Source organism: Anolis sagrei, chromosome 1 (assembly GCF_037176765.1).
Source record: "Anolis sagrei isolate rAnoSag1 chromosome 1, rAnoSag1.mat, whole genome shotgun sequence".
Classification (NCBI taxonomy): Eukaryota; Metazoa; Chordata; class Lepidosauria; order Squamata; family Dactyloidae; genus Anolis; species Anolis sagrei.
This window is the reverse complement of record NC_090021.1, coordinates 262,174,528-262,189,450: the sequence shown is the minus strand read 5'-3', so window position 1 is coordinate 262,189,450 and position 14,923 is coordinate 262,174,528. Positions and strand designations below refer to the sequence as shown.

The following is a 14,923-nucleotide window of genomic DNA, read 5'->3' as shown; positions in this document are numbered from 1 at the left end:
TATTGAAATCACCTGCAACAATAACTTCTCCTTAATATATTCCCTCCAGCTTTCTAAATATCTTTTCTATATATCTTTTTGACCTTTATTAGGCACATATATATTCAGAATTGTAATTTTTACCCCATAAATTTCTCCTTTAAAAATTACCCATCTACCTTTAGTATCCACCACCAAATCATGTTGTACCACCTCTAAATTATTTTTCATCCAGATGGCAACTCCCTTTGTTTTATTATTCGCTCTAGCCTCTGCCACTATACTCCATCCTGGCAAATTTAGTAATTTTTCTGGGTCTTTCCTTGATCTATGTGTTTCCTGTAACATTATACAGCCAAAATTATTTCTTTCAATATATCTTCTTAACCGTGCCCTTTTATTATTTGAAGCTAAACCATTACAAAATGTTCAAGCTGACGCACTTCAAAAATGATCCCATTTAAATGTGGTGTGTTTTTTTGGCTCATTTTCCTCATTCCTTTTTTCCTTAGTTCTTGTCAACTCCCTATATGCCCAATGTGGTTTTGGAAAAGACTAACCTCCCTCCCCTCCATTGAGCCTCCTTGACCTCTGCATTTCCTTTTACCCCTCTCATCATTTCATTTAATATAATATAATACCTCCATCAATGCCCTTTACCTTTTTCCCTTCATCTTATTTCAAAATGAAAGTTTCTTGTATGTATGTATGTATGTATGTATGTATGTAAGGGTATACCTTCTCAGCCATACTGCTAAATTCCATCCCATCTCATAGTGCTTTTCCCACTTATTCTAACTTGCCTCTTATGATTGGGTACATGGAAGGAAGAATTATATTGCTCAATTTAGAACCATTATTTATAAACTCTTAGTAAAGCAGGCTTGTCACTTTTGTGATTTGCCAATGCTGATTTGCCAATGCTACTTCGTGGTCTTAAATGATGCCTGAAATGTAAAAGAATCTTGTAAAAGAATCCACTGAGAGAAAAAGGATAAAACTAGCTGAGTTTTAACTATTTCAGGCAAACAATGAAAATTCATGTCCCATCTATGAACCACATTCCTTCATTGGGAAAGTAGCCCAATCTGCTACTACAATCATATGTTACTGCTATTTTATATTCTGCATCATTTATCATTATTAAACAGAACAAAGTAGCAAATGTACATAAATATACCTTCAGCCACATGAAATGACATGAAATGAGAAATGAGAAACTGTATTACATATACTTGGACATTGCTTTGCATTAAGACAGTTCAGTGCTACATCTAACTTACTATTTGACAAGAAGCCAAAATAGTAAGTTGTATATCACCATTGTACACTGCAAATCTTTGCATGTGGAACTCCACAAAGTGTGGTGATTGTGCTTTGCAATCATTTGTTGAATGGGAACATTGTATAATTGAATGAAAAAATAAATGCATAATTAAAGTACTGTTACGCATTTCTTCATGGATATTCATCGACATTTGACAGTGACAGATAGATATGCACTATATAAGGGCACATATCTCTAAGCACAATGATTATGGATGAGCAGTTCAGCTTCCATAACTGAATGAAAACACAGAAATCATACAAAGCTGTGAACCAACATATGTGGGGGATCTTACACATGGGTTGCTATCTGGCAGAGGTTTATTTATTTATTTATTATTTAAACTTATATGCCGCCACTCCCCTGGGGCTCGGAGTGGCTTACAAGAATGGCTAAAATCGAACACAATTTAAAGCAATTTAAATCAATTTAAAAACAATCAGAGATCAAAGGCCCGTCGAAATAGATATGTCTTACATGCCCTGCGGAAAGCTGATAAATCCCACAAGGCACGGACTTCAGGTGGCAGAGTATTCCAGAGTGATGCTGCCACTGTTGTGAAGGCTCTGCGTCTGGTTGCTGTTAGATGCAAAGGTCTTGACACTGGGAATTTCCAATAGATCTTCGTCCTCAGAATGGAGGGATCCCTGGGGTTGATAGGGGGTGAGGAGGTCCCTCAGGTACATCGGCCCCAGACCATACAAGGCCTTAAAGGCCTTAAAGGTGAGTACCATCACTTTGAAAGTGATCCAGTGCTCAATTGGTAACCAATGCAGCTGCAGTAAGATTGGTGTTATGTGGCATCTCATCGGAGTTCCCGCAAGAAGCCGAGTAGCTGTGTTTTGTACCAGCTTGAGCTTCCGGATCACCGACAGAGGAAGGCCAATGTAGAGGGCATTACAGTAGTCCAGTCTTGAGATGACCGTAGCCTAGATCACCGTAGCTAGGTAATCCCTGGACAGGTAGGGGGCCAGCCGTCTAACCTGCCGCAGATGAAAAAAGGCGGTTCTGCTAACGGCGGAGACTTGGGCCTCCATCATCAACAGAGGGCCCAAAAGGATTCCCAGGTTCATTGGAGTTTCACTGAAGACTTTCCAGGTCTTATTTCAGTATGTTGGTGATTTCACATTGTGCCTTGAAAACACCCACTGTACTAATTACAATACATCTAGCAATATTAGAAAATGCAGGGTGCCCTCCAAAATGTATTCATTTTTTAACAGCTTAGAGTATTTTTGGTGATTGTTTGAAGGCTAACTACCATATTTCACCAAATCTAAAGTGACATTGAACATAAGGTCCACCTTCAATTTTCCTCCCAACTTCAAACAAAGCAGGGCAAGACCACATTAAAGTCACCATGAGGCTGGAGGAAATTGATAAGTTTGATATATGGAAAAAAGAATTAATTGTTAAAAATGTTTTTCAAAGGACAAATATCAATTCAGTGAGACGACTAGCAAATTATCTTTAAAAAAGGAAGGAAAAACAAAGAGTGGAAGAAATATATGATAAAAATAATAAATTGATAAAGGATAATAAAAGCATAAGGGAGATATTTGCAGATTTTTATCAGAAATTATAGAAAGGAGAAAAAATATACCATGTGAAGATTGGGCAAGGGAAAAAAAATAGGAGAGGAGGAAAAAAACAAATACAGAGCAAAATATCATATCAAGAGACTGAGAAAGTAATAGACAACCTTAAAAAAGGAAAATCACCAGGAAACGATGGATTTACTGCAGAATTTTATAAACAAATAAAAGAGATTCTGATTCCAGAATTAGCAATAATTTTTAATAATATAATAAAAGAAGGAGAAGTACTGGAGTCCTGGAGAGAAGCAGAAATAATAACAATACTCAAACCAGGGAAGAATCCAAGAGAAGTGAATTCATATAGACCAATTATCTTATTGAATCAAGATTACAAAATATTTGCAAAAATTTTAGCAGATTAAAGGATATATTACCAAAAGTGATAGAGGATGATCAATATGGCTTTATTAAGGGAAGAAATATAAGCCACCCACTGAGTAATTTGATTAATATTATTGCCCAGAAAAGTAAAAAAAGTTACGCATTTATCAAATTAGATGTATATAAAGCATTTGATACAGTTATCCACAATTTCTTATTTAAAAGAATGGAAAATTTAGGAATAGGCAAGGAACTTATTGAAGTCATAAAAGAAATATATAAAAAGGGGAAGGCAAAAGTGAAAGTAAATGGGGGATATACTAGAGAAATTGTTATAGAAAGGGGGGTTAAGCCCACTATCCCCAATACTATTTACACTAGCTATAGAGTATTTAGTGGACAGAATAAGAAATAATGGTAGAATAATAGGATATAGAATAGGAAATGAGGTAGTAAAAGTAAATTTGTTTGCCGATGATTTATTGATAATTACAGAAAACCCAATAGAATCATTAAAAGAATTGGAAATAATATTAGCAGACTTTTATAATTTTTCAGGATTAAAGATTAATATAACAAAATCAGAACTGCTGGGGTTCAATTTGGGAAAAAGATTACTAGAGGATATTCAGAGAAGAGAAGATATTCAGATAGCAAAATAATAATAATAAAATATGTGGGTATTTTCCTAACTAATAGGTCAGAGAGGCTTTGGGCCTTAAATTATAAGAAAATATGGGGGAAGATACAATACCAAATGAAAAATAGGAAGGAATTTTTAAAAAATATATCAAAGAGAATTAGGGCAATTAAAATGTGTATACTCCCTAAATTTTTGTATTTGTTTCAAACACTGCCATTAGATAACTCGCAGCAAACATTTCAAAAATGGGATGGAGAAATTAGAAAGTGGATATTTGGGGGGAAGAGACCAAGAATAATAATAAGGAATTATATATGCCAAACAAAGAAATAGGATGGGGGATACCAAAATTACAAGAATATACACTTAAATTTAGCGCTGGGTAACCATGGAAAAATTTGTTTCTAAACTCGATTCATTTTTAGGGGGTTTTTGCGTTTCGTTTTTTAAAAGAATTCCGAAATTTTTCTTTAAAAAAGTTCGAAATATAAGAAATTTTGTAAATTACGAAACAATTACGAATCAATTTGTTAATGGCGGACACGATTGTGCAATATGCAAACAAAACCCTCCAAATGGGACAGGGGGGAACTTCTGAAGCTTCCCTCTCCCTCTGTTGTTGACTGTTGGTGTGATAATTTATTTTTTATCACTGATAAAACAAACAACAACCCTAAAACTTGCACCAGACATACGGAAACAATTTTGAAACAATTTCAAAACAATTTCGAAACAATTTCAAAACAATTACGAAACAATTATGAAATAAATTGAAAAATGTGTTTCGATTTTTAATTGCTACTGCATGGCTCAATATCGGATCGTAAGCTAATTTAAATACGAATTAATAACGAATTACGAAATTAACGAATGAAACCGCCCAGCCCTATTAAATAAATATCTAATTGTTAATTTCAAAGGATAAGTTCACGCAATCATCTCTCTGCCTCCATTGAAGATATGATGAGCAGCAAACACTGTAAAAAGATACATGTAACAGATAATTATACAATGAAGCAGAAAGGTAATCCACTAAAATAATCCAGTCTTCACACCATTCCCATAAATTAAATGAGTATGCTGCTTGACTGTATTTGTAGTGCACCTGGGTTCAATCCCTCTTCACCAGAGCATGATGAGATCTTGTTGCTCCTCTTATCCTGCTTTTTATGATTGTTCTGCAGGGTGAGGTAGTGCAAACTAATATTTATCAGTATCACCCTGCCAATTCTCACCCCCCTAAAACTGCCCTTACCATTATTTCACATCATCTATATTGCACATTTTCCTTACACCTTAACCACTGCCTTAGCAGCATAACAATCTAAATTGGTCTGGATTTTCTTTACAATTTAAAGTCTCAGTTGTTTGTTTGTAACATTTCATCCCACCTTTCATCCAAATGAGTTTTCAGAGAAGATATGTGCCATTGTTTGGAGAATGACAGTTTGTGTTTGTCTGTTTATAGTATCACTTTTTATTCAATGACATGAACAGAAAACGCCATGAGGAAGAAAAAGGCAAAAACTCAGACTATTAAGCTCAGACTATTCACGATAAGGTCTAATGACTATCCAGTCAAAATCCCTATCATGCAAGTATACATTTCAAAACACTCCCCACAGATGGCACTCCAGTTTCTTGTTTACAAACTACTTCCACAGGAGACTTCACCATGCTTTAAGGCAGTATATTCTACTCTCAAAAATCATGGCAGTGAAATATACTTGTATTTAGTGTATATTAGGCCTGTCGGTTTCGTTTCGTTAATTCGTTATTTCGTATTAAAATCGTTATTTTTTGCATATCCGAAGCGATATCAAAACATATTTTTAAACCCGGAAGGGTTTAAAAATATCGAAGCAGCAGCCCCATGTATTTTACGAGCTGAAGCTCCGCTCGTTAATGGCATGGAGGCTGCTGCTGAGCGCGCCATCCGGCTCTGGCTCCTCCTCTTCCTCCGGAGCCCATTGGATGGCGCGCGCGCGCTCACAAGCGGCCTCCGCGCGCCATCCGGCTCTGGCTCCTGCGCCCCCCTCCTCCTCCTCCTCCTCCTCCTCTTCCTCCCAGCTGGGAGGAAGAGGAGGAGGAGGAGGAGGAGGAGGGGGGCGCAGGAGCCGGAGCCCATTGGATGGCGCGCGCGGGCTCACAAGCGGCCTCCGCGCGCCATCCGGCTCTGGCTCCTCCTCTTCCTCCGGAGCCCATTGGATGGCGCGCGCGCTCACAAGCGGCCTCCGCGCGCCATCCGGCTCTGGCTCCTGCGCCCCCCTCCTCCTCCTCCTCCTCCTCCTCTTCCTCCCAGCTGGGAGGAAGAGGAGGAGGAGGAGGAGGAGGAGGGGGGCGCAGGAGCCGGAGCCCATTGGATGGCGCGCGCGGGCTCACAAGCGGCCTCCGCGCGCCATCCGGCTTGTGTGACTTTTCAGGGCTGTATGACCATGTTCCAGAAGCATTCTCTCCTGACATTTTGCCCACATCTATGGCAGGCATCCTCAGAGGTCTGTTGGAAACTAGGCAAATGGTGAGTTATATATCATCTAATATTATCTATGGAATGTCCAGGGTGGGAGAAAGCCATTCAATGCTAATCAAGGTGACCATTACTGCAACATTCACACTTAGCCTGTTTGATCAAGAAAATTTTTTTTCTAAAATGTTTTGTAAATAATAACGAAAATTCGTAAATAACAAAACATTTTTTTGGAAAGTTTTGTAAATATTTTAAATATCGAAACAAAAAAACACCCCAATTAAGAATCGAATTTAGAAACAATTTTTTTCTTGATCAAACAGGCCTAGTGTATATTTTGTAACTTTTTTTCCATGTCAGGAGCGACTTGAGAAACTGCAAGTCGCTTCTGTTGTGAAAAAATTGGCCGTCTGCAAAGACGTTGCCCAGGGGACACCCAGATATTTTACCAACTTTGTGGGAGGCTTCTCCCATGTCCCCATATGAGGAGCCAGAGCTGACAGAGGGATCTCTCCCTGTATTCGAACCTGCAACGTGTCGGTCTTCAGTCCTGCTGGGACAAGGTTTTAACCCACTGTGCCACTGGGGGCTCCAATTTGTAACTGATGATTTGGAATAGTTTTTGGCAAAATCTTGGCAGGTATCCTGCTCAGTAGTTACATGATCTTAAGATGGATCTATGAACTTGTAACTTTAAGGATTAGTCTTTGCAGTCATGAATGGCTGAATGTGGTCTCAAACCCCTGCCTTTTGAGTCAGAAATTCAATTGAAGTATTGCTGAGGTGCTACAAATTAGGTTGCTGTGGAATAATAACTCCAGAGTTCTTTCAGTTGGAGAACACATTGAAAACAGCCAATTGGAAAGACTCCTTGGGCTTCTGCTACAGCTGCTCCTGCAGGAGGCATGGTTCATTGAGAGACAAATCTTTGATAGGACACAGTGTCACCTGCTGTTCTTAATACACCCTATATAATGAACCGTAGGGAAAAGTGGGGAACTTTATTCGATAATAAAATTCCCAACTCTGCTTCATCAAATTATAAAGACCACATAGCAGTCTACCAAATTATAGCGATTACCTCACCAAAAATATAGAAGGAGAATAGTTATTCAACCAACTGTATATTTAAAAGCTAGGAACTGGGAACCACTGGAACTGAGGGACTTAAAATGATTCTTTAAAAGATTTCCGCTGCCAGCATATTACTAATGCACAGGCTGAGGTACTATTGAGAGGTTGTTCAGTAACACACTCTGTGTTACTCTAGTTTTCTTAGAGGTTGTTAAAAAGCTGACTTGAATAATACTTTTACCACAAAGGTATTCATACTGAAGCTGGTATAACTTGGTAAAAATAACAAGAACTTTTATTGAACAGGCTGGAAATATGCTTATTGGTTTCAGTAAAGTTCTGCCATCAAAACCTTGTGGTTACATTTGAGTAAAGATCTTAGAAACGTCTGGGTTACAAGTCTTAAAGGTGTCAACACAGAAAATTACTTCAGGAACTGAATCTCTGAAAGTAACTACCACAAAAATCCTCCTTAGGAATCCAGCCAAAATCTGAACTAGCCTTCCTTAGGAAAAGAACAGACCACTAACGGGGTTCTGCTCGAAACAGTATGCTAGCTATACTTCTCTATAGCTATCCTAAATATTAAACAAAAGACTGGCCCAAAGTTCTTCTTCAAAACCCCAAACTGCTCTCACTAACACAACTAGGCTCTGCCCCCATCGTTCTAACCAATCCTAGCCTTCTGATTTTCCCTCCAAGACTAGAACAAGCCCCCTTAGGGCAAACCTAACCTAAGATGGCATCTCCCTGTCTGCCTTCTCTAAAAAGGATGCCATGGCTTTACCAGGCCCACTCTCTTAGGCCTAAGCTATCTTGCCAAGGTAAGGGATTCATTACACCCTACAATTTGAAGGGGTCATTCCACAGTGTGTTGATATGCAGTGCCTCAGAAACCCTTTTCATGGTTAAATAATTGGGATTTAGGACTAAATTGGCATTATCTGCACAGCCATCGTAATGGGCCTCCACTGTCTTAGGCCCCTTCTACACTGCCAAAAAAAATCCAGATTACCTGCTTTGAACTGGATTATATGGCAATGTAGACTCAGATAATCCAAATAAAAGCAGATAATGTAGATTATCTGTTTTGATAATCTGGATTATATGGCAGTATAGAAGGGGGCTTAGTTACATCTGGCAATGCTTCATCTTGGACTAATTTTTTCACCTATATTTAAGAAAAAAAATTCATGTGATTTTGTGGTGAATCTATTGTATGGCATGAGCTTCATGTTTGCCACTCTGGCTTTCATGAACTGCTGAAACTGGCTTTATCAACTATTGGCATTCCCTGTGGATCATACAATGAAGAAGACTTGAATTGCATAGCACAACCAAATTAAATGCTTTATTATTGATGCTCTCTGGGGCATAAACAACAACCCATAGTATGATAGAGCTAGTCAGCTGTGCAGTTTCACTCTAGCAGTTTCCCTTTCTGATAAGCAGTTTTTATTTCTGATGACTATTTATCAATGAATTACAGCAGGGAAAATTCATAGTAGATTGCCTTGCTGTTTAATATACTCAGTCATATTTTGGTTGCTAAGCCATATAGGGCAAAATTTTCAGATTAGTACTTTTAAAACTCCCATGTTTTTGAAATATATAAACATTTGCCTCTAACACAAACACACATGCACTCATATTTGTTTGCCTAATTCCGACATACAATATATCTAGCTTTTGTCATATTCAGATTCACTGGTCCTGGGCCTCACTAAATTACAAACCTCAGAATTCTGCAGGAAACACCCACAGGATTTAAAGTGTGGTGCCAGCTCTTTGAAGTATAGTGCGACAATCTGAGTAATGGGGATATACTCCTCTCCCCCGCCCCATTTCAGCATGAATGAGGCAGAAAACAACAATCTGGTCATTCTGCTTGCCATCTCTCTTGCAAATTTCCTAGTCTTTTCTTTCCCTTCTGCTTCCATGACAATTTAATAGCAGTGGTGGTAGGTCTTGGCTACTGTGGAGAAAAGGCAAGGTATAGAACTATGTTTATAAGATAATTACATTAATAGAATCATAGACTAGGAAAAAATCACAAGGGCCATCAAGTCTAACCCCCTGCCATGCAGAGACACACAGTTAAAATATTCCTGACTGATGTAAACCCAGATATATATATATATATATATTTTTAAAAAAAACCTCCAAAGGAGGAGATCCTGCCACACTCCAAGGCAGCATACTCCATGTTTCCTATATGGCATCTCAGCTAATTTGAATACAAAATCTAAACAGGTTTCTTAACTACATGTTGGAAGTGTGACCTCTTGCAGAGGGTGGAATATCCTCCTCTCAAAATAGTGTGTCTCTCCCAAAAATGAAAAACTGTATTTTTATATCCTTAATTGTATTTAATTATAATTATAAAGACTAGATCTTAGGTTCATGTGCTACCTTTACAAGGACAGTTTCCAGGAGCCAGATAGACTTTTCTGTGGCTCCTGGTGGGCTTCAAACTTGCTGCATTAATTCTATTGTGCAGATGCACCCAAGGTCTTTTTTCACTGTCTGCAATAATGAAAGTTTGGTCATTATGCTCTTTCTGCCCTGAACTGTTTGAGAAAGCACTTCCAGAACATTTTGCCTCCTATCTTTGTTCCCATAGAAACTAGGTAGTTACTTTCAGACTGAAATCAAATCAAAATAAAAGTGGCGGTCCATGATAGTTAATGTTTTCAAGGCAAACTAGTGGATACTATGCCCAGAATTTGAGCACAGCCCAGAAAATTGGGACGTTTGTCAACTGCAATTTTGTCAGTGTGATATGTTGAAAGCCAAAATACTGAACTCACCTTTGTAGACCCAAATGAAACATTTCATTTTCTTGTCATAACTGATGCTGGCAGTCTTGCTGGCAAGGTGATAGTACAGAAGAAAGATGTCTGCGAGTACTTTTCTATCAGTAATGACATTTGGTCCTGCTTTTACCCAGATGTAAACTAGATCTCTAATTTAGTGGTTTATGTTTGTAAGCGGTCATTTTGAGAGAATCTCACCACTGATTTTTATGTGTTAGACAGGGCTACGAAGAGCTGGAAAGGCAACTTAAAGAAGTCTTTAAAGAGAGAAGCAATATTCTTCGCCAGCTGTCAAAGACATCCAAAGAGCTTGAGGGTATTAAAGTAAATCTACAGGTAAGACTGTCCCTCCCTCCCTTCCCACTACCATACCTAATGATATGACTGTGTGAGGTCTTATAGTGAATATATAATGTCAGCCCATTATTTAGCAATGCAGTCTATACATTTAGATGTTTAAGAAAATGTCTGAAAGAGGCTTCTACTGTGCTTTGTGTTTGCTCAAATGCAAATAGGAGCATTTATGTCAGTGGTTCTCAACCTGTGGGTTCCCAAGTGTTTTGGCCTACAACTCCCAGAAATCCCACCCAGTTGTTAGGATTTCTGGGAGTTGAAGGCCAGAACATCTGGGGATCCACAGGTTGAGAACCACTGATTTATGTGATTAGGAACTCTATTTTATGGGGTTTATTGGGACAAAGGAATCTATTCAAATTTCAAGCTTTGTTTTTCAACACAGGAAAGTCAAAAGTAAGGGGATGAATATATTAGTATGGATTTGGGGGTTTCTACTGTATGGTAATAACATGCTCAGTCGCAGTAAGACATTTGAATGGTGTAAATGTTTCAAAGATGACCATATGTCTATCAGTGATGATTTCAGTCATGGTTCTTTCCAGCCCACAGCAGTTATTTTTGTGACCATTCAGGATGTGGAATCCCTGATCATGGATAATTTATGCATAATCTGTAATGAAATTGCACAAGAAACTAGTCTTTCTGTGCGAATGATGACCACAATAATTCATGGACATTTGCATTTTTAAAAGTTTAGCAGATGCTGGGTACAAAGATAGCTTTCCGCTTTTGACCAGCAAAGAGGATTTGAAGTCTGCACTGAGTTGAAAGAGCATTTTCACAGGGAAAGCCAGGATTGCAGCATTACAGCAACTTGGCTGGGAGGTATTGCCACAGTTCTCTTACAGCCCAGACCTCACTGAGAGATTTCCACCTGCTATTTGGAGCCCTAAAAAGTTCCTCAGAGGTCAGCATTTCAGCATTGGTGACAAAGTGAAACAGGCTATCCTAGGATGGTTCAGACATACTGACAAATCTCTTTATGCAGAAGCTTTCCAGGCTTTAGTTGAATGCTAGGATAAGTATATAGATGTAGCAGGGAAGCCTGTAAAAAAAGATTCAGTTTCTTCTCCTTTACATGTGTTCTTTTATTTTGTAAACTCAAAGGTTCCCATTTGATTTGAACACTCCTCCTATAAGGAAATTATTTTATATTGGGGCTGGCTCTACACTGTAGAATTGATGCATTTTGACATCACTTTACCTGCCACAATTCAGTGCTATATGAGAATTGTAGTTTCCCACTCTGGCAAATAGTGCTGGTGCCTCACCAAACTACAAATTTCAGGATTCCATAGCATTCATCTATGACAATTAAAATGGCATCAAACTGCACTAATTCAATATTGTAGCTACACCCTGTGTTTCCAGTTTTATGGAAGCTACTCACAAGCAATATTATGGGAGGAGAGCAGAAATGATTCACCAGTAGAAATAGTCATTTTACATCCTGAAGCCAGTTCCTAAATTGGAACAGATGAACAAAGATGTTTCCTCTTACAGGTGTTTGCAATTTTGTAGTGTATTATATGCAAAAACCATTTTTTATCACAAGGCTCACCATTCATAGTTTTATTGTTGAAAAATGTTAAAGAGCTTCTCGGTAACACATTGCTTCTTCTCTCTGTTATTAGTCTTTGAAAAATGATGAGGCATCTGCAAAAAGTGATGTACAGAAACTCTTGGAATTAAGCCAAAAACAAAGGTATGGTTAAGCTTTTATCAATATTAACCTTTATCTTTTCACATATATGGAAAACAGGTACACATTCCCACTTTTTCTTTCAAGAAAGCAGTGTAAACTAATAAGGAGAAATGAATAATAGAGGTGGCACCATTCAAATGCAATAAAAACTTTTATTTTGATGGATGAAAATGAAACATAAAGTCCTACAAATATAAATGTCAGTGGAGTGATAGGCTAGATTGGACATACTGGTACCCAACATTGGGATTTTAGCTTTGTGGAAAAGGATGATGGGTATAAAGTGCAAGGTTGTCCTCTAACAGGCTTCAAGGTGTCAAATCTTTCTGCTCTATGCCACTCTCGCACATGGAAGAATTCACTTGGTGTCCCTAGACTGACTATTCTGTCAGGGATGATGCATACAATGAATGGTGCTGGATCTAGCCTGGCGCATCAGCACTGCACACTTTCTGCTGCTGTGCATGCGCACGCATGCGCACACACACATATCTATACATTCCAGCATACAGGCAGTCCCTAAGTTAAGACAAAGATAGGTTCTATAGTTTTATTCTTAAGTTGAATTTGTTTGTAAGTTAGAACAGGGACATTTTTAAGTGTAACTCAAGCCATTTTTTTTTTAAAAAAAGCTTTGGATACCATGGGGAAGTATTAACACCCCAATGGTGTTTGTTTTGTGGTCTGTGCCCCTGTTCAGAAGATTTCACCTCACTGTCTGTCCCTGTGATAATTAGATTTTGAAAAACTGGGCTTGTAGAAACAAGGATTGGTGATAAATCTTCGGTGGAGACAATTTTTCCCCATAATAACTCTTCCAGGAGTGAATTTCCCTTCCTAGGGGTAGATTTCTCTCACTTCCTGCTGTCTCACCCCCATTCTTAACTATGAGTTGTTTGTAATTCAAATGCTTTTAACTCGGGACTGCCTGTATATGTTTAGAAGAGATTTGTCATTGCATGCAAATACTGTATGCAGGGTAGTCCAAAAGTCACGAAACAATGTTATTGTAAATTAAAAACTAAAATAAAGGAGTGCATAATTATTGAGCTCTCTTTTTGCATTTTGGCCCATAAATAACCCAGTATAATCTACAGCATTGGAATATATAAATTCTCAGAGATGGAGAAGAATAGATTCTCTGATATGGATTCAAAGTCCTGATGAAAAGAGGATAAGGACCAGGACAAGATATTTGTTGCGTGCGCATGGGTGACACACCTACCACCAGAGGACAAAGAAGACACACACACACTGGATTGGCCACAACTTATTTATTGATTACAGAAGCAAGGATTATCTGCCATGCATGGGTTCTGGATCAAGGATCAGTCAGCCCACTGCTGACTGATAACCATACTACACCAGGGTGCTACCGGCACAACACCGTGCCTATGCTTCCATAGCACCCTGGGACCACCGGACACTCCCCCGCCCTCCACTAGGGGGGGGGGTTAGCAAGCCAGATCCAGAGCCCCTGCTCCCGGCAACCAAAAATTAAATTGTGACAAAATTAAAACCTGGCAAAAACAATCAGAAAAACCCAAACAACATGAGACTGCTGGGTGGGTGGGATGGAACAACAAAGCAGGTCTGATGCCTGCACCTGGCTGCAGCGGCCTTAAAAAGGCCGCTGGGACAAAATGGCGGCAAGACTCATCCAATGGGTGAGCGGGGCGGGGTTTGCCACCAATTGGCCAGCTGGCCAAATGGTGGGAACTTCTCCCGCCACACAGGGGCTTCTGGGGAGGAGAAGCCCCTGTGATGCCATGGCCCTGCGGAGGGTGCCCAACGCCACAATGGCCCCCACCTGGTAAGTCAGGCAGGGCATTTGTGTGTGCATGGGCGACACACCAACCGCCAGAGGACAAAGAACACACACACATTGGATTGGGATATAAACTGGCCACAACTTATTTACTGATTACAGAAACAAGGGTTGGCTGCCATGCATGGGTTCTGGATCAAGGATCGGTCAGCCCACTGCTGACTGATAACCATACTATGCCAGGGTGCTACTGGCACAATTCCGGGCCTATACTTCCTGGGACCACCGGATGCTCCCCCCCTCCACTAGGGGGGGGGGATAAGCAAGCCAGATCCAGAGCCCGTGCCCCCTGCCACAAAAGGGGAGTGGGAGTGCCCATTCCCCTTGCCACCAATCCTGGTTGGCTGTAACCAGCAAACCACGAGTCCATACTGCCCCCGGCCTGAAAGTTATGCGTTCGCTTAGGGGACACCCTGAAGGTCGATGCTGTCGAATGCCCTCGGCTCCGCCTGAAGAAAGGGGGTGGCCTCCCCACTCTGGAAATTCCAGTGACATCCTGCCCGAGGGATCTGCCTGGTTCACGATTCCTTCCAACTGCCATCAGTCCATCCCAATGCTGTCGTCCCAATGTATCTTTCTCCTAGTGGCACCTCTCCTGGTGGGTGTTCCCCCGAGTCCTGCGCTTTCTGTTCCTGGTGCCTCTTCTGCTCCTGCCCATAATGGCCCTGTGAGAGTGAACAGGAGAGTAGGTGACAGTCCCATGTCCTCTCTAGAAGGAGGCCTGCCCTGATGTAGGAAGTATAGGCCGCTGACTTCCAATGCCCAATAGCCTTGATGACCTCCCCAGAAACACCACCCACAGCAGCCA

At 39.9% G+C, this 14,923-nt stretch overlaps 1 protein-coding gene across 2 annotated transcripts in view; it reads left to right on the top strand.

Moving 5' to 3' along the window:
• LUZP2 (leucine zipper protein 2) overlaps positions 1-14,923 on the top strand; it is a 462,834-nt gene that overhangs the window by 189,881 nt on the left and 258,030 nt on the right. For both annotated transcript variants that reach the window (XM_060765877.2, XM_060765867.2), the window contains exons 2-3: positions 10,444-10,561; positions 12,217-12,287. In XM_060765877.2, the coding sequence (XP_060621860.2) occupies positions 10,444-10,561; positions 12,217-12,287 (189 nt within the window). The remainder of the gene's footprint in view (positions 1-10,443; positions 10,562-12,216; positions 12,288-14,923) is intronic.